The 20,163-nt window shown below is 45.3% G+C and overlaps 1 protein-coding gene across 3 annotated transcripts in view; it reads left to right on the forward strand.

Moving 5' to 3' along the window:
- The window catches only part of LOC115163432 (membrane-associated phosphatidylinositol transfer protein 3), a 170,990-nt gene that overhangs the window by 13,559 nt on the left and 137,268 nt on the right, over window positions 1-20,163 (forward strand). For all 3 annotated transcript variants that reach the window (XM_029715287.1, XM_029715288.1, XM_029715289.1), the window contains exon 2: window positions 6,758-6,853. In XM_029715287.1, coding sequence (XP_029571147.1) covers window positions 6,758-6,853 — 96 coding nt within the window. The remainder of the gene's footprint in view (window positions 1-6,757; window positions 6,854-20,163) is intronic.

The raw sequence follows: 20,163 nt of genomic DNA on the forward strand, positions 1-20,163 counted from the left end.
TTTTACGGGTACTATTTAATGAAGCTGCCAGTTGAGGACTTGTGAGGCGTCTGTTTCTCAAACTAGACACTCTAATGTACTTGTCCTCTTGCTCAGTTGTGCACCGGGGCCTCCCACTCCTCTTTCTGTTCTGGTTAGAGCCAGTTTGCGCTGTTCTGTGAAGGGAGTAGTACACAGCATTGTACGAGATCTTCAGTTTCTTGGCAATTTCTCGCATGGAATAGCCTTAATTTCTCAGAACAAGAATAGACTGATGAATTTCAGAAGAAAGGTCTTTGTTTCTGGCCATTTTGAGCCTGTAATTGAATCCACAAATGCTGATGCTTCAGATACTCAACTAGTCTAAAAAAGGCCAGTTTTATTGCTTCTTTAATCAGGACAACAGTTTTCAGCTGTGCTAACATAATTGCAAAAGGGTTTTCTAATAATCAGTTAGCCTTTTAAATGATCAACTTGGATTAGCTAACACAACGTGCCATTGGAACACAGGAGTGGTGGTTGCTGATAATGGGCCTCTCTACGCCTATGTAGATATTCCATTAAAAATGTCCAGCTACAGTAGTCATTTACAACATGAACAATGTCTACACTGTATTTCTGATCAATTTGATGTCATTTTAATGGACCAAAAAATATGCTTTTCCCTCAAAAACAAGGACATTTCTAAGTGACCCCAAACATTTGAATGGTGTACATTGAATGTGCAAATGAGGTATTGAATGTATTGAGAAATTGGATTTTAAGTTAATCACTCAGAATACATTACATAATAGGGTATAGATTTCAGGTGATTGGTTAATGCCCCTGTTTGCAATCAATTTGTCATTACAGTTTTTTTCAATTATTTAAGCACAATTTTGAAAACAGGGCCCGGTTTGTCAAAACACTACACACAATTAGCACAACCCTACACCAAAGTAGCACAACACTTCAGATAATTTGCAAAATGGAACACTTGTCAAAACTATACACAACTTCATAAAAGCAATATTTTGTTACCATACGAAACACATTTCATATGACTTCAATCTTTTTGAACCAGTTACACTGCTGTTGCTAACCTAAAACACTTTTAGCAAGTCTAATTGTCAGTGATTAGAGTACTGTAAATGAAGTACACAGAGAAAGTGCAACTATACAAACACTACACAAGACCAATGCTGCAGACTGAGGAAAATATCATTTATTTCTCTCCATATACCCAAATCAGTCAACATGTCAACATGGAGAATCACAACAAAACATGTCCCAGTTTTCATGCTACTACAGTAGTGTGCATAACACTGTTAGCTCAGCAAACAACAGACAAACGTAAAATACTGTATCCAGTACAGGTTACAATTACAGTAAATAACAACAAACATAAAAAATAATCTGAAAAAACTGACAATATTGTACAGAAAATACTACAGTGAACATACTATACATTATCACTTCGCCTAGCTGGATCTGGCCAGAGAATTTCATCAACATCACAAGCAATATCCTCATTAGCAAGACAACGCGAGAAGAACCGTCTTGAATGTCGAATCCATCCTTGCACAGCTGCGGCGTCGACTTGGTCACAGGCGTCCTCCATGGCCTGAATGAGGGGTACCTGAGCCTGGGGCTGGAGATCGTAAACCTTCCACCGCCATGCAGAGAAAAACTCTTCGATAGGGTTTAGAAACGGAGAGTATGGTGGAAGGTATAGTACTGTCAACTGTGGATGGTGTCGAAACCAGTTCTGGACCAAAGCAGAGCGGTGGAATGACACATTGTCCCAGGTGACAGTGTATTGCATCTGGTGCATTTCATTACCTGCTGTGACGATGTGGTGCAATCGTTCCAAAAATGCGAGAATGTGAGGTGTGTTGAAGGGCCCATTTTGGCATGACGGAGGAGAACCCCATGCTGTGAAATGGCAGCGCAAAAGGTGATGTTACCCCCACGTTGCCCTAGGACATTGATTATAGCCCTGTGGCCAATGATATTTCTGCCTCTCCTTCTTGCTTTTGTGAGGTTGAACCCTGCCTCATAAATATACACTGCTCAAAAAATAAAGGGAACACTTAAACAACACAATGTAACTCTAAGTCAATCGCACTTCTGTGAAATCAAACCGTTCACTTAGGAAGCAACACTGATTGACAATACATTTCACATGTTGTTGTGCAAATGGAATAGACAACAGGTGGAAATTATAGGCAATTAGCAAGACACCCCCAATAAAGGAGTGGTTCTGCAGGTGGTGACCACAGACCACTTCTCAGTTCCTATGCTTCCTGGCTGATGTTTTGGTCACTTTTGAATGCTGGCGGTGCTTTCACTCTAGAGGTAGCATGAGACGGAGTCTACAACCCATACAAGTGGCTCAGGTAGTGCAGCTCATCCAGGATGGCACATCAATGCGAGCTGTGGCAAGAAGGTTTGCTGTGTCTGTCAGCGTAGTGTCCAGAGCATGGAGGCGCTACCAGGAGACAGGCCAGTACATCAGGAGACGTGGAGGAGGCCGTAGGAGGGCAACAACCCAGCAGCAGGACCGCTACCTCCGCCTTTGTGCAAGGTGGAGCAGGAGGAGCACTGCCAGAGCCCTGCAAAATGACCCCCAGCAGGCCACAAATGTGCATGTGTCTGCTCAAGCGGTCAGAAACAGACTCCATGAGGGTGGTATGAGGGCCCGACGTCCACAGGTGGGGGTTGTGCTTACAGCCCAACACCGTGCAGGACATTTGGCATTTGCCAGAGAACACCAAGATTGGCAAATTCGCCACTGGCGCCCTGTGCTCTTCACAGATGAAAGCAGGTTTACACTGAGCACATGTGACGGATGTGACAGAGTCTGGAGACGCCGTGGAGAACGTTCTGCTGCCTGCAACATCCTCCAGCATGACCGGTTTGGCGGTGGGTCAGTCATGGTGTGGGGTGGCATTTCTTCGGGGGGCCGCACAGCAATCCATGTGCTCGCCAGAGGTAGCCTGACTGCCATTAGGTACCGAGATGAGATCCTCAGACCCCTTGTGAGACCATATGCTGGTGCGGTTGGCCCTGGGTTCCTCCTAATGCAAGACAATGCTAGACCTCATGTGGCTGGAGTGTGTCAGCAGTTCCTGCAAGAGGAAGGCATTGATGCTATGGACTGGCCCGCCCGTTCCCCAGACCTGAATCCAATTGAGCACATCTGGGACATCATGTCTCGCTCCATCCACCAATGCCACGTTGCACCACAGACTGTCCAGGAGTTGGCGGATGCTTTAGTCCAGGTCTGGGAGGAGATCCCTCAGGAGACCATCCGCCACCTCATCAGGAGCATGCCCAGGCGTTGTAGGGAGGTCATACAGGCACGTGGAGGCCACACACACTACTGAGCCTCATTTTGACTTGTTTTAAGGACATTACATCAAAGTTGGATCAGCCTGTAGTGTGGTTTTCCACTTTAATTTTGTGTGTTTCTCCAAATCCAGACCTCCATGGGTTGATAAATTGGATTTCCATTGATTATTTTTGTGTGATTTTGTTGTCAGCACATTCAACTATGCAAAGAAAAAAGTATTTAATAAGATTATTTCATTCATTCAGATCTAGGATGTGTTATGTTAGTGTTTCCTTTATTTTTCTGAGCAGTGTATATGAATTCATGCAGGATTTCCTCAGCATCCATCTGCAAAACTCCCTGAAATACAGTGAAAGACAAGATTGTGTAGTTCAGGATAGGTCTCGTCAATGTAAAAAAGTCATGTGTGCAGTATGCAACATCACAGTGCTAAAGTGAACAATACAAACCTCCACATACTCATGCCGCAGCCGTTTGACCCTCTCTGAATTCCGCTCAAAAGGCACTCGATAAAGTTGTTTCATTTGAACCTGATGTCTTTTCAGGATGCGTGCCAGTGTTGACTGAGAGACCTGATGGACATTATTGAAAATGGCATGGTCACCGATAATGTTGGCTTGTAGTTCTCTGAGCCTGATAGCATTATTGACCAAAACCATGTTTATCATCTCTCTCTTGTTCTTGCGTGAGTATGGGCCCCCTTCCTCCTTGTCGTTCCCGACCCTCAATCCTATGTAGAGAATAATACATGTAACTTACTGTACAATGTCACAGGAAGGGGTATCACAAGTGCTGATATGGTGCATACAATAAGCGGCTGATTACTGTAACTGTAGACAGATCTTCTTTTACCTGTTTTCCTGTCGAAAAGTCCTTATGACAGATGCCACTGTATATCTGCTAAGATTTGGCTGAACTCTCAGTCCAGCCTCCCTTAGCGTCAATCCGTGGTTCACAACATGGTCCACTAGTGTTGCACGAATGTCATTTGATAAGTTTGGTCCTCTTCTTCTTTGTGCACGTTCTCCTCCTGCTTCAGGTCTTCCTCGACCTCTGGCTCGGCCTCTTCCTCTACCTCCTTCTCCTCCTCTGTGTACTCCTCCTCTCACCCTCACTCTTCTTCTGACTCCTTCCATTTTGGTTGAAGGCAGGTGAACCTACCTGCTGCATTATTATAGTGCTTAAACCTGATTGGTGTGTCTACAATTTAGCAATCATGTGTTTGTGCACCTGATGGCTGTGTTTAACAGATTGGCTCATAGGTGTGGTAATTTGACAGTCAGTGCTTTGGAATTGCAAGGAAGGGACATCATGATATACTTCTGTGTCTGATGTATACAAGTGTGTTTAGTGTTTTGCAAATCACTGTGTGTAATGTTTTGCAAATAGTGTGAAGCTGACAATGTGCTTACAGTTGTGCAAATCTAGCCTTGTGTTTTGCTCCTTGAGTGTAAGGTTTTGCTAATTGTGGGAAAAGTTACATTTTAGTGTGTAAGCAATCGTAAAAAACTGTAAGACATAGTTAGTATTCACATTTTCATCATGAGAGTGTATATAGAACACTGCGTCTGTGTCCCAAATGGCACCCTGTTCCCTATATTGTGCACTACTTTTGACCAGGGCCATATGGTGTGTCTCCATACACTTGGCTGTAATCAAATCTAGTCCAATGAAATGAACCAGGGTGAACCCATGAATCAGTGTGTTAGTTGACATTTTCAATATTGTGACAACTGTTAGGATCTGGTTAGTTTCAAGTTTTAAAGTCACGTGCACAAGTACGGTGAAATGCTTTTCCTGCAAGCTCTAAACTCAACAATGCAGTATTCAATAACAATGTCATAGTAAAAATAACATAAGGTAGAACAAAAACATACGAGACATAGAAATAAGAAATAAGAACAACACAATAAATGAAGTAATCTATATACAAGGTCAGTCAGTTCCAGTACTATATTTAGAATGTGCAGGGATACTGGAGTGATCGAGGTAGATATGTATAGGGGTAAGGTGACTAGGCATCAGGATGTATGATAAACAGTGTAGCAGCAGCCTATATGATTATTGAATGTGAGTGGGTGTGTGTACAGTAGAGTCAGTATAAATGTATGTGCATATTGTGTGTGTGTGATGAAGTGGGTGTTTGTGTTGGCGTGTCAGTGTGCGTGAGTGTGTAGGGTGCATAGTCAGTGCAAAAAGCAAACAGAAATACCAGGGTTCTGTCCTGAACGGTGCTGGCTTACTCCAGGCTGAGGTTGAGCAACGCCTTGTAACACATCTGCTGTTCATGGACTATCCTATCCTCCATTTCATGACTCTAATTGAGAACTTGAAAGGTTGAGACACCCATCCCTCAATGAGATATTAATAGTGAAAACATTTGAACTGATGGAGTCATGTAAGAAATTAAAAGCTAATTAATTCCTGTATAACGATGAGGAGAAGCAGAGCCGTAGGAGAGAAAGAAAGAGATGAAGAGAGTGAAAACAGTGAGGGCAGAGAAAGTGGCATGGTGTAATGGAAGCCATGAACTCAGTGTTTCAACATGCAGTTTGGCACTCTGCAAATGCCTCTGGAAGTGGATAATGGAGGAAGGGATAGAGGGATGAAATGAGCTGAGATCAAACACAAGCAGTCTGGTGTTGTTGTGGAGTAAAGGCTCTTAGATTCTCAGACACTGGCTCTCTGTGTGTAGGGACGGGAAAGCCCACACAACTCAATTAGGTGATATTTTTCTCTCTCCAATTGCAGTTCTCTGGAGGTTAGGTCAAGGGAACAATTTGCTTGGTCACTTTGACTTGTTATTGATCTTGTTTCAATTCAATTGCACTTAAAGGTTGGTTGTCTGAAAGTCATTTCTAATGAACGTTATTGCCTTTATCTGGCATTAGTTTATTAACACTGATCTTAGAGGAACAGAGCTTGAGGGATCTCTCTAAATACTCCCTCGTTCTAGTCCTGAAGAATGGGAATTTGAGGAACTCCCTGGCCAAACCCTCCTGTGTAATACTAAAGATTGATTCAATATCTCAGGTAATGGGTGTTGTTGAGGGACAGTAGTCTACCTAGATATGGAGCCCTCATCTCCAATGTTTCATGGTTCATAGGTAATATTAGCTGGCTAACCTCTGAGCTCAATTGGTTAGCTTCAGAGCCTTACATTTATTTCTATGTGCCTCCTTACATTTCTCAACCGAGGGCTCTGGTTTGCTTGATTTGTGCTCTGTGACACTGGAGACCAATAGAGCCTCTCTGCCCAAGGCCCTAAAAGCCAATGCAATTATTCTACTGCTTTTTATAGACAGACAATGAAGCTGAAAGGAAAAAAAATATAGATTCACATAATAAATTTGTCTTTGAATACTCTGAATAATGACATGATGACATACATAGACGTTTCTCCTGAAGTAGAAATTGATGTGTTTTTCTCTTTCTACCTCTCAGCCGCTTCCCGCAAGCACAGTGCCTCCCACTGGCGGATGCAGGACATTGCACAGGAGTCCGTTGACAGCTCAGATGAGGAGTTTTTCGATGCCAGAGGTTAGTTTCATATTTTCCTTTGATAACACCCAGAGAGCTTAGTTCAACTCTCTCTCTCTCTTTCCTGTCTTTATTCCTCTCTCATCTTCCCCTTATCCCTCTTCCTTTGTGAGCACACTGAAAAGTGCCTTATCCCATCACATGGGTCAGGCCAGGCTTATATGCCTCCCAGGCTGATATATCTTCAGGGTTCCTAATATGGATTTTTTTTTTTACAGGTATTTTGAACAGTGAAAGGGGAAATAATTTGAAGCCAACTGTAACGTTAGAATCCCACATCATCAGGGAATTTGCATGCGCTTTGGGATGTGGTCAGGGGTGCTATTGGGTGGGTCCATGATTGCTGTTTTGATTGGAGAGAAGTCTATCTCCAGGTTAGAAGAGAGGCTGATTGCTAATGCTAGACCTCCGGTGGGAAGATAGAGTGGATTCTGTAGTAACAGGTGTGTTGTTGCTCTTAACACCAGGCTTTCACACAATAAGCTCATGGTGAAAATCATAGGTGGTATGGAATTATTGTCCCTGTCTGGAATGGAGAGTGTGTGTTGCATGTTGCTTGTATGCTCTGTCCTGCCAGCTTTGTCTAACCCAATTGCTTTGTCTTTCTTCACTAATTTCCCTCTCTGCATAAGCGCTGTCTGAAGAGAGAGACCAAGGTGCAGCGGAGTTAGTGTTCATCATAAGAATTTAATAGACCAACGTGAACACTTTACAAAAAAACAAGAAAACTGACAGCCAAAACAGTCCTGTCAGGTGCAAACACAAACAGAAACAATTACCCACAAAACCCAAAGGAAAAACATGCTCCTTATGTGTGACTCCCAATCAGCAACAACGAGCTTCAGCTGTGCCTGATTGGGAGCCACACACACGGCCAAAACAAAGAAATACAAAAACATAGAAAAAAGAACATAGAACGCCCACCCAATGTAACACCCTGGCCTAACCAAAATAAAGAACAAAAACCCCTCTCTATGGCCAGGGCGTTACACTCTGGATCAATACATCTCCAGGCCTTAGTTGCACCTACACCACCATTCAAAAGTTTGGGGTCACTTTGAAATGTCCTTGTTTTTGAAAGAAAAGCACATATTTTGTCCATTAAAATAACATGAAATTGATCAGAAATACAGTGTAGACATTGTTCATGTTGTAAATGACTATTGTAGCTGGAAACGGATGATTTTTATTGGAAAAGCTATGTAGGCGTACAGAAGCCCATTATCAGCAACCATCACTCCTGTGTTCCAATGGCACGTTGTGTTAGCTAATCCAAGTTGATCATTTTAAAAGGCTAATTGATCATTAGAAAACCCTTTTGCAATTGTTAGCACAGCTGAAAACTGTTGTCCTGATTAAAAAAGCAATCAAACTGGCCTTCTTTAGACTAGTTGAGTATCTGGAGCATCAGCATTTGTGGGTTCGATTACAGGCTCAAAATTCTGAAACTCGTCAGTCTATTCTTGTTCTGAGAAATGAAGGCTATTCCATGCGAGAAATTGCCAAGAAACTGAAGATCTCGTACATGTAACGACTGCCATGAGAGAGAGTGGACCAAAACGCAGCGGAGTTAGTGTTCATCCTATTTAATTAAGCAAGAACACTATACAAAAACAAAACAAGGAAACTGACAGCCAAACAGTCCTGTCAGGTGAAACACAGTGACAGAAACAATTACCCACAAAACCCCAATGGAAGAACATGCACTTATGTGTGACTCCCAATCAACAACAATGAACTTCAGCTGTGCTTGATTGGGAGCCACACACGGCCCAAAACAAAGAAATACAAAAACATAGAAACAGAACATAGAACGCCCACCCAATGTAACACCCTGGCCTAACCAAAATAAAGAACAAAAAACCCCTCTCTATGGCCAGGGCGTTACAGTACCCCCCCCCCCCCAAGGTGCGGACTCCGGCCGCAAAACCTGACACTGAAGGGGAGGGTCCGGGTGGGCCTTCTTACGGCGGCGGCTCAGGTGCGGGACGTGGCCTCTGCCCCACCCTTGGCGTCGCCCTCTTAGGTGGCGCACCTGGCCACGCCGAAGGTCTGGTGGGCGACCCTGACTTCGCCCGGCTGACGGGCGACCCTTGTTGCGCCCGGCTGGCGGACGACCCTGGCTGCGCCCAGCTGGCGGGCGGCGATGGCTGCGCCCGGCTGGCGGGTGTCCCTTGCTGCCGGGCGGCGATGGCTGCGCCCGTCTGGCGGGCGACCCTTGCTGCGCCCGACTGGCGGATGACCCTGGCTGCACCCGGCTGGCGGGCGGCGATGGCTACGCCTGGCTGGCGGACGACCCTGGCTGCGCCTGACTGGCGGGTGACCCTTGCTGCGCCCAACTGGCGGATGACCCTGGCTGCGCCCGGCTGGCGGGCGGCGATGGCTGCGCCCGGCTGGCGGGCGGCGATGGCAGATCCGGACAGGCGGGCCACTCTGGCAGATTCGGACAGGCGGGCCACTCTGGCAGATTCGGACAGGCGGGCCACTCTGGCAGATTCGGACAGGCGGGCCACTCTGGCAGATCCGGACAGGCGGGCCACTCTGGCAGATCCGGACAGGCGGGCCACTCTGGCAGATCCCGCACGGCGGGCCACTCTGGCAGATCCCGCACGGCGGGCCACTCTGGCAGATCCGGCACGGCGGGCCACTCTGGCAGATCCGGCACGGCGGGCCATTCTGGCAGATCCGGCACGGTGGGCCACTCTGGCAGATCCGGCACGGCGGGCCACTCTGGCAGATCCGGCACGGCGGGCCACTCTGGCAGATCCGGCACGGCGGGCCACTCTGGCAGCTCCGAACAGGCGGGCCACTCTGGCAGCTCCGAACAGGCGGGCCACTCTGGCAGCTCCGAACAGGCGGGCCACTCTGGCAGCTCCGAACAGGCGGGCCACTCTGGAGTCCTAGTCCTGGGAGGTGGCACCGGACGGACCAGGTTGGGGAGACCCACTGGTGGCCTGGTCCTAGGAGGAGGCACAGGACTGACCAGGATGGGGAGATCCACTGGAGGCCTGGTCCGAGGAGGAGGCACAGGCTTAACCAGGATGAGTGAGACCCACTGGAGGCCTGGTCCGTGGAGCAGGCACAGGACAGACCAGGATGGGGAGACCCACTGGAGGCCTGGTCCGAGGAGGAGGCACAGGCTTAACCAAGATGGGGAAACCCACTGGAGGCCTGGTCCTAGGAGGAGGCACAGGACTGACCAAGATGGGGAAACCCACTGGAGGCCTGGTCCGTGGAGCAGGCACAGGACAGACCAGGATGGGGAGACCCACTGGAGGCCTGGTCCGAGGAGGAGGCACAGGCTTAACCAGGATGGGGAGACCCACTGGCGGACTGGTCCGAGGAGGCGGCACGGGCTTGATGGGAAGACATGCAGGAGGCCTGGTTCTGGGCGTAGGCACAGGACGTGCAGGGCTGGGAAGACATGCAGGAGGCCTGTTTCTGGGCGCAGGCACAGTCTTCAACAGACGGCCAGCACGCACCTCAGGACGAGTATGGAGAACTGACTCAGGTGACATCAATTCACTGACACGCTCCGTAGGGCGAAGGCCGTGCCTTATGCACTAAACCAGCAGGTCTCTCATCTCTCTCTCCTCCAATCTCCCCATCAACTCCTTCACTGTCTCTGCTTTCCACCCTTTGCTCACCTCCAACGTCAACCCGACTGGCTCTGGTTCCGACCTCGGCACCGCCGACTGTCCTGTGTGTCCCCCCCCAAAAAAATCTTGGGGCTGCCTCTCGTGCCTGTTGCGCTCTCTCTCCTCATACCATCGCCTCTCCGCTCTCGCCGCTTCAATCTCCCACTGCAGGAGGCGATACTCCCCAGCCTGAGTCCATGGTCCCTCTCCGTCCAGTATCTGTTCCCACGTCCATGAGTCCATCATGCTGCTCTCCTGGTGCTGCTCCTTCCTCCGCTGCTTGGTCCTTTTGTGGTGGGTAATTCTGTAACGACTGCCATGAGAGAGAGTGGACCAAAACGCAGCGGAGTTAGTGTTCATCCTATTTAATTAAGCAAGAACACTATACAAAAACAAAACAAGGAAACTGACAGCCAAACAGTCCTGTCAGGTGAAACACAGTGACAGAAACAATTACCTACAAAACCCCAACGGAAAAACATGCACTTATGTGTGACTCCCAATCAACAACAACGAACTTCAGCTGTGCCTGATTGGGAGCCACACACGGCCCAAAACAAAGAAATACAAAAACATAGAAACAGAACATAGAACGCCCACCCAATGTAACACCCTGGCCTAACCAAAATAAAGAACAAAAAACCCCTCTCTATGGCCAGGGCGTTACAGTACAACACTGTGTACTACTCCCTTCACAGAACAGCGCAAACTGGCTCTAACCAGAATAGAAAGAGGAGTGGGAGGCCCCGGTGCATAACTGAGCAAGAGGACAAGTACATTAGAGTGTCTAGTTTGTGAAACAGACACCTCACGAGTCCTCAACTGTCATCTTCATTAAATAGTACCCGCAAAACATGTCTCAACATCAACAGTGAAAAGGCGACTCCGGGATGCAGGTCTTCTAGGCAGAGTTGCAAAGAAAAAGCCATATCTCAGACTGGCCAATAAAAATAAAAGATTAAGATGGGCAAAAGAACACAGACACTGAATGAATGCCATCATCCCGGAGTCGCCTCATCACTGTTGACGTTGAGACTGGTGTTTTGCGGGTACTATTTAATGAAGCTGCCAGCTACATTTACAACATGAACAATGTCTACACTATATTTCTGATCAATTTGATGTTATTTTAATGGACAATAACTTTGGCTATTCTTTAAAAAACAAGGACGTTTCTAAGTGACCCCAAACGTTTGAACAGTAGTGTATGTAGTGCACTACTTTTGGACAGGGGCAAATAGGGCTCTGGTCAAAGGTAGTGCACTATATAGGGAATAGGGTGCCATTTGGGATGCATACATGCAACCTGAGGAAGATAAATCCTCTCCTGGATGTGACCCACAACCCTCTCTATACTTCATGTGGAAACGCTAGGGACAAATTTAATCAGTGCTCCTTTTGTTTTCTTTATCATTTCTAAAGCATAGAGGGTATTTCTACCAGTGAGGTCATCCTGGTAGTCTCCATCTGCTGTGTCTGTAGTCTAAGAATAACCCTGTGATTAAGCAGATAATCATCATTAGAGGTGGTAGTTAAAAGTATGAAGGATTATAAGCACTGTGGCGTGGAGAGGCATTCCAGGGAGGGAAATCCTCATGGAGCATAACACACACACACATTAACACACACACACACACGGAGCACCGAGGCATCACATCAGTAGTATGGGACATCGGCTGCATATTGATATAACAGCCAGGGAAATGCATCATCATGCATGTCGTGTTTTTGATCAATCATTCATATGGATATATCTGTCGTTTAGGGAATAGTGGGATCATGATTTAACAGGTTTAAGTTGGTTAGTTCTACTTCTCAGGGACCATATCTAACCCCTAGTCTTCCTCTCTCTAGTCCCAGTTTTCCCCTGCTGACAGTGGAAGTTTTAATGAATGCCAGTGGTTGCAGAAACAAATGTCTCTGCTGCAACCTACGTCACATGTTTGTTTTTACTGGTAACGTGATTACAGTTTCTTTCAATTGTTTAAGCACAATTTTGAAAACAGGGCCCGGTTTGTCAAAACACTACACACAATTAGCACAACCCTACACCAAAGTAGCACAACACTTCAGATAATTTGCAAAATGGAACACTTGTCAAAACTATACACAACTTCATAAAAGCAATATTTTGTTACCATACGAAACACATTTCATATGACTTCAATCTTTTTGAACCAGTTACACTGCTGTTGCTAACCTAAAACACTTTTAGCAAGTCTAATTGTCAGTGATTAGAGTACTGTAAATGAAGTACACAGAGAAAGTGCAACTATACAAACACTACACAAGACCAATGCTGCAGACTGAGGAAAATATCATTTATTTCTCTCCATATACCCAAATCAGTCAACATGTCAACATGGAGAATCACAACAAAACATGTCCCAGTTTTCATGCTACTACAGTAGTGTGCATAACACTGTTAGCTCAGCAAACAACAGACAAACGTAAAATACTGTATCCAGTACAGGTTATAATTACAGTAAATAACAACAAACATAAAAAATAATCTGAAAAAACGGACAATATTGTACAGAAAATACTACAGTGAACATACTATACATTATCACTTCGCCTAGCTGGATCTGGCCAGAGAATTTCATCAACATCACAAGCAATATCCTCATTAGCAAGACAACGCGAGAAGAACCGTCTTGAATGTCGAATCCATCCTTGCACAGCTGCGGCGTGGACTTGGTCACAGGTGTCCCCCATGGCCTGAATGAGGGGTACCTGAGCCTGGGGCTGGAGATCGTAAACCTTCCACCGCCATGCAGAGAAAAACTCTTCCATAGGGTTTAGAAACGGAGAGTATGGTGGAAGGTATAGTACTGTCAACTGTGGATGGTGTTGAAACCAGTTCTGGACCAAAGCAGAGCGGTGGAATGACACATTGTCCCAGATGACAGTGTATTGCATCTGGTGCATTTCATTACCTGCTGTGACGATGTGGTGCAATCGGTCCAAAAATGCGAGAATGTGAGGTGTGTTGAAGGGCCCATTTTGGCATGACGGAGGAGAACCCCATGCTGTGAAATGGCAGCGCAAAGGGTGATGTTACCCCCACGTTGCCCTGGGACATTGATTATAGCCCTGTGGCCAATGATATTTCTGCCTCTACTTCTTGCTTTTGTGAGGTTGAATCCTGCCTCATCAATATATATGAATTCATGCAGGATTTCCTCAGCATCCATCTGCAAAACTCCCTGAAATACAGTGAAAGACAAGATTGTGTAGTTCAGGATAGGTCTAGTATACAGTCAATGTAAAAAAAGTCATGTGTGCAGTATGCAACATCACAGTGCTAAAGTGAACAATACAAACCTTCACATACTCATGCCGCAGCCGTTTGACCCTCTCTGAATTCCGCTCAAAAGGCACTCGATAAAGTTGTTTCATTTGAACCTGATGTCTTTTCAGGATGCGTGCCAGTGTTGACTGAGAGACCTGATGGACATTATTGAAAATGGCATGGTCACCGATAATGTTGGCTTGTAGTTCTCTGAGCCTGATAGCATTATTGACCAAAACCATGTTTATCATCTCTCTCTTGTTCTTGCGTGAGTATGGGCCCCCTTCCTCCTTGTCGTTCCCGACCCTCAATCCTATGTAGAGAATAATACATGTAACTTACTGTACAATGTCACAGGAAGGGGTATCACAAGTGCTGATATGGTGCATACAATAAGCGGCTGATTACTGTAACTGTAGACAGATCTTCTTTTACCTGTTTTCCTGTCGAAAAGTCCTTATGACAGATGCCACTGTATATCTGCTAAGATTTGGCTGAACTCTCAGTCCAGCCTCCCTTAGCGTCAATCCGTGGTTCACAACATGGTCCACTAGTGTTGCACGAATGTCATTTGATAAGTTTGGTCCTCTTCTTCTTTGTGCACGTTCTCCTCCTGCTTCAGGTCTTCCTCGACCTCTGGCTCGGCCTCTTCCTCTACCTCCTTCTCCTCCTCTGTGTACTCCTCCTCTCACCCTCACTCTTCTTCTGACTCCTTCCATTTTGGTTGAAGGCAGGTGAACCTACCTGCTGCATTATTATAGTGCTTAAACCTGATTGGTGTGTCTACAATTTAGCAATCATGTGTTTGTGCACCTGATGGCTGTGTTTAACAGATTGGCTCATAGGTGTGGTAATTTGACAGTCAGTGCTTTGGAATTGCAAGGAAGGGACATCATGATATACTTCTGTGTCTGATGTATACAAGTGTGTTTAGTGTTTTGCAAATCACTGTGTGTAATGTTTTGCAAATAGTGTGAAGCTGACAATGTGCTTACAGTTGTGCAAATCTAGCCTTGTGTTTTGCTCCTTGAGTGTAAGGTTTTGCTAATTGTGGGAAAAGTTCAATTTTAGTGTTTAAGCAATCGTAAAAAACTGTAATGGCCTGCTTATTTATACTGACTTTTCACATGTGTGTCTGTGAAGGCCTATGTGTGTGCAAGGGTGTGTGTGTGTCTGGGGGTGTCTGTCTGGTTGTTTGTGCGAGTGTGTGTTTATGTGTGTGTGTCTGTGTGTGTGTGTGTGTGTCTCTGTGTGTGTGTGTCTGTGTTTCTGTGTGTGTGTGTGTGTGTGTGTGTGTGTGTGTGTGTGTGTGTGTGTGTGTGTGTGTGTGTGTGTCTGTGTCTGTGCGTGTGTGTGCGTGTATGTGTGTGTGTCTGTGCTGTGTGTGTGTGTCTCTGTGTGTGTCTGTGCTGTGTGTGTCTGTGTGTGTCTGTGTGTGTCTGTGTGTGTGTGTGTGTGTGTGTGTGTGTGTGTGTGTTTGTGTGTGTTATCACCTAAGCGGTGTGAATTCACGCTGTGTAATTAAACAAAATTCACAGACAAACTATGAACAAATCTGACTGGAGTATACAGCTTGTATACATACACACATACCCGTTTATACACACTCACACATCTCCACACATATTTGGTTGTCATGTTTGAGACGTGCTGTGCATCCCTTATCACTGTGCTGTGTCACAGAGCAGAGCTGGCTGAGAAATATATTCCATCTGACTGGCAGAGTCACCAAGGTAAAGATAGCATGGCTTATAAAGTGTAACAGATTTACCCTGGCATCCCCATATCTCTCCCGCCTCTATTTCTCACTGCAGCATGAAATACCCATGCTTAAAGAGACGCTTAATTACTGCAAAACATGGAGAGTAAACAGTGGGAAGAGGGAAGGGGGTGGCTCCATTTGGAAAATGGCACCAGATAAAATGGACCAATATGTATTTTGAAGCAATTTTCTCTCTCATCATTATGGGGGGTATTTTTTCAGTGACCCAGTATGTATTATTGTCTCCATGGGAAGTATGATCGTTTTTGAACAAAGCTCCGCTCACAATGCATTATTGAAATGTGTTGTGTCTCTTCCCCTCTGCAACAGAATGAGTAGGATGTTATTGTAGTTGCAGAATGAACTGGCAACACTCATTTACCTGCATGTTTCCACATCAATCTTTCATGAGACACATTTCTCATTCATATGTAATTAGGGGTTTCTGGCACACCACACAACAGGGGATTTAAATTAAAAGTCCAGATGTTTGCGCCCGCTGTCAGTTGAATTGGGGAAAGTGCCAGCCAGTTGTTCTCCGAGGCATTTCATCTCTAGATGTCATTATAGTCTTTTGATTGGTCTGTGCTTTGCAGCATTGCGGCTCACCAATCGCGCCTCATCCGGTAGTCTTTGATTGATGCATAATATTGGAATAACTTTGTGGCCACCAGCCTGGTGTTTTTGAAGCATTAAAGTGTGACAGGAAAAACCTTTCAAGCTTACATGAAAGCTTCCCTATCTCAATCAATGAAAAAAATGAAACCTCTTACGCAGAATTAAAAAAACAAACATTTTAAGTTCATAACAGCGTTATCAGTGTAGTATATACATGAAAATATCAAGATGGAGAGTAATTGTTAAAAGAATCTCTGGTGACCTGGAGAATGTAGATGTGATGTCCTGCAGAGAAGCCCTCTTGGGGATGGGATCTTTAAAAAAGAAACCAGAGCAATCTAGTAAAATGGTGGTCAAATGTCCTGGCTATTAAAGGGATGAGCTTGCTCTTAACAGGCGGGATGGATGGCTCTAAAAGTTAGATTCTTTGGAGCATGTCATTTGGTATGTTCAGGTACTTCTAAATGTCAGGACAACTGGTTTTCTCCTGACATAGTACTACTTTTAGGGAGAGAAATGAAGAGGGAGGAAGGGAGTAAGAGACAGGCAGAGAGAAAGAGGAAACAGAGAGAGAGAAAAAGGAGAGAAATGGGGGAAGAGAACGTTTGAGAGTGAAATGAAGAGGGAGAGAGGGAGTGAGTGAATAAGGGATGCAGCGAGAGAGAGAGGATAGAGAGAAATGGGGGAAGAGAACATTTGAGAGTGAAATTAAGAGGGAGAGAGGGAGTGAGTGAATAAGGGACACAGCGAGAGAGAGAGAGAGGATAGAGAGAAATGGGGGAAGAGAACATTTGAGAGTGAAATGAAGAGGGAGTGAGTGAGTAAGAGAGAGAGAGTGGGAGTGTACTGGATTATACCACCCAAGCCATCACGATGAGCTCCTGGATGATTAATGCCGTCACCCACATCATAAAGCTCCAGGCCAGTAAAACCATGAGATTGTTAAACTGTCAGAAATATCTTCTCTGATATGCTAAAGAGATAACCCATTGGTTATGTCCAAAATGGCACCCTATTCACTATATAGTGCACTACTTTTGACCAGGGCTCATATGGATCTGGTCAAAAGTAGTGCACTATGTAGGGAATATGATGTCATTTGGGACACAGCTGTGAACTCACTGAAGAGGCTGCCTGGCCGACTCTCTTCTGGAGGTGTTTGGCTGCTCCTTAGAGGCTATGTGTTCATCTGGCTTTCATATCATTCTTTCCATTCTACCCAGTGGTAAATTAACGCAAGTGGGCTCCACCAAGGTCCTGTAGGAATATTCACGATAGCCTCTAGAAAACAGAAACAAATCATACTCTGTTTGTATAGCATGGCTGTGTCTGCCACTGTTTTGACTTAACGTGCTGTTCATACTCAGTAGGTCTCACCTCATCCCTTTAATGTACCTAAAGGAATCAGCAAAGGCTCTGTGCTTGGCTCTCAGCTTTATGAAGATGGATTGGAGTAATAGACTTCGCTCTGATCAATAGAGAGATGCACCTTTTCCACCCTTTGCACACCAAACAACTTATATCTCCATACAACCCCCCCCTTTTACCAATGACTCTGTATATTTCACAAGCTATGAAAATCTCCCATCATTCTGAGTGAGTGCTCTCCATTCCAGGGGGATGGGTTATCTTGGCAAAGGAGAAACGCTGACTAACAGTCTCTTGGCCATAGCATGGGTCAAGAGACAACAAACAATTAACCAGTGGCATGGTGTCTGTTGGCTGTGTTTAAATTTTAAGTCATCTGTCAACATGAAGAGAGTTGCACACTCCATATATAAACTCCCAGTAATTTATTGGGTATTTACCAATGTTTTGGCATCACTGTGGCTTCTTCAAAACGTTGGTAAATACCCAATAAATTACTGGGAGCACCAGGCTTTCTGTTGTGTTCTTCTCTCTACTTTAAACATGTTTCCACCTCACAGGCGTTGTGTTCTTCTCTCTACTTTAACTCTCTGGGATAGGGGGCGGTATTTTCACGTCCGGATGAAAAGCGTGCCCAAAGTAAACTCCCTTCTACTCAGGCCCAGAAGCTAGGATATGCATATTATATTATTAGTAGATTTGGATAGAAAACACTCTGAAGTTTCTAAAACTGTTTGAATAATGTCTGTGAGTATAACAGAACTGATTTGGCTGGCGAATCCCCAAGCACAATCCATCCAGGGATTTTTTTGTTGTTGAGGTCAATCTATTTTCCATTGGCTTTTAATAGAAATATGCTTGCAGTTCCTATAGCTTCCACTAGATGACAACAGTCTTTAGAAATTGGTTGATGTTTTTCTTTTGAGAAATGAAGAAGTAGCCATTTCCTTTCTGGGTGTATAGCCAAGTGGACTGTTTTGTTTGGGGCGCGTGACCTGAAGATTGCTCCACTTTCATTTTATCTGCTATTGAACGCAGTTTATCCCGTCTTAAATTTTATCGATTATTTACGTTTTAAAATACCTAAAGTTGGATTAGAAAAGTTGTTTGAAATGTTTGGACAAAGTTTACAGGTAACTTATTAGATATTTTGTAGTCATGTTGTGCGAGTTGGAACCGGTGTTTTTCTGAATCAAACGCGGCAAATAAATGGACATTTTGGAGATATAACGATGGAATTAATCGAACAAAAGGACCATTTGTGATGTTTATGGGACATATTGGAGTGCCAACAGAAGAAGCTCTTCAAAGGTAAGGCATGAATTATATCGTTAATTCTGAGTTTTGTGTCGCGCCTGGTGGGTTGAAATATGATTGTCATGTGTTTGTTTGATGGGGTGCTGTCCTCAGATAATCGCATGGTTTGCTTTCACCGTAAAGTCTTTTTGAAATCTGACACGGTGGCTGGATTAACAAGAAGTTAAGCTTTAATTTGGTGTATTGCACTTGTGATTGTATGAAAGTTAAATATATAAAATATATATATTTTTTAAATGTTGCGCTCTGCAATTTCACCGGATGTTGTCAAATCGATCCCGCTAATGGGATTTGATCCATAAGATGTTTCCACCTCACAGTCGTTGTTCTTCTCTCTACTTTAAACATGTTTCCACCTCACAAGCGTTGTGTTCTTCCGTTGTGGCTGTAAGCTGCTCTCATCAGCGCTGCTCTCTGGGAAATGACTCTTCCTGTCTTAACTCTGGCCTTTCTCAACTCCTGCAGGGTGTTGTTGGGATCTGGATGCTGAAATCTGTGTGTATGTGTTGCCTGCATCTACACATGTTAATGTACAGTATTTTCATACCTATGTAAACTTGTTTGAAATGCATCTACACATTTTTGGGTATTTCCGTGTGTGTGTTGAGAGACAGACAGAGAAGGAAGATAAAGGGCTGAAGAGACAGACAGTGACCAGTAGGCCTCTCAGTGTGATCGTAGTGGACAGGCCTGGCAGAACAGTGTCACAGACACTCTGAGATGCCAGGAATGTGTGTGTGTCACAGACACTCTGAGATGTCAGGAATGAGTGTGTGTGAGAGAGCGAGAGAGAGAGCAGTGTATTGGACATGGTGTGTCACTCTGTCTCTATGAGCCAGCCCATGAAGGACTACCATCTGACCATGGTACTGTGACTGCAGCAGGCCAGAGCGACGATCACAGCAGACAACCACTCTGACCATGGTACTGTGACTGCAGCAGGCCAGAGCGACGGTCACAGCAGACAACCACTCTGACCATGGTACTGTGACTGCAGCAGGACAGAGCGACGATCACAGCAGACAACCACTCTGACCATGGTACTGTGACTGCAGCAGCCCAGAGCGACGGTCACAGCAGACAACCACTCTGACCATGGTACTGTGACTGCAGCAGGCCAGAGCGACCGTCACAGCAGACAACCACTCTGACCATGGTACTGTGACTGCAGCAGGCCAGAGCGACCGTCACAGCAGACAACCACTCTGACCATGGTACTGTGACTGCAGCAGGCCAGAGCGACCGTCACAGCAGACAACCACTCTGACCATGGTACTGTGACTGCAGCAGCCCAGAGCGACCGTCACAGCAG

Source organism: Salmo trutta, chromosome 26, assembly GCF_901001165.1.
Source record: "Salmo trutta chromosome 26, fSalTru1.1, whole genome shotgun sequence".
NCBI classification, from domain to species: Eukaryota; Metazoa; Chordata; class Actinopteri; order Salmoniformes; family Salmonidae; genus Salmo; species Salmo trutta.